This window comes from Morone saxatilis, unplaced genomic scaffold (assembly GCF_004916995.1).
Source record: "Morone saxatilis isolate NCDOM2014 unplaced genomic scaffold, NCSU_SB_2.0 Contig18, whole genome shotgun sequence".
NCBI lineage: Eukaryota > Metazoa > Chordata > Actinopteri > Moronidae > Morone > Morone saxatilis.
In genome coordinates, this window is record NW_023339740.1 from 14564763 (window position 1) to 14565315 (window position 553).

A 553-nucleotide genomic window follows, 5' to 3' on the forward strand; every position below is an offset into this window, starting at 1 on the left:
CTGTCTATCTGTCTATCTTTCTAAAGGACAAAGGTAATTTGATCCCTGATTTAAAAGTGTGGTTTTATATGTCTTATGCATGTTCATAGCATGTAACAACCATGAAACTGATATGGTGATGAGCCGGATAAAGTTACAGGAACATCTGGAGTCACCACAACAGCCTTCACGCTGCCTCAGCCTCTCTTGGGTTTGTGGGAGGTATTGACGTGTTAGAGAGAGAAAGGTAGCCTTTCTTTAGAGTCGCACGGCTGGTACAGAAGTAAGTAGCTATAAATATCTCGTAGAAGATCAGTGTGGAAAAGAGAGCACTTTAATTATTCATGCTTTCCTCAACCTTATTTAGCTTGTGAATGTCCTGGCTGGCACGACTGCTCAGAAGACTGACAGCAACATGGGACATGCACAAAGCATGCTGCCTCATTTGCATACTTCTCTCACTCTGTGCAGACCTTATTATACAATTTACTGGAAGTATGTTGGCTGTTTACGTCACGTAGCAGAGGGCATACTGTAAAATGTCAATAAATTACAATCTATCTATCTATCTATC

General features: G+C 41.0%; 1 protein-coding gene across 1 annotated transcript in view; it reads left to right on the top strand.

Moving 5' to 3' along the window:
* LOC118328381 (sodium-dependent neutral amino acid transporter SLC6A17-like) overlaps positions 1–553 on the top strand; it is a 12056-nt gene that overhangs the window by 3983 nt on the left and 7520 nt on the right. Inside the window, exon 3 of the mRNA XM_035662092.1 lies at positions 412–458. Coding sequence (XP_035517985.1) covers positions 412–458 — 47 coding nt within the window. The remainder of the gene's footprint in view (positions 1–411; positions 459–553) is intronic.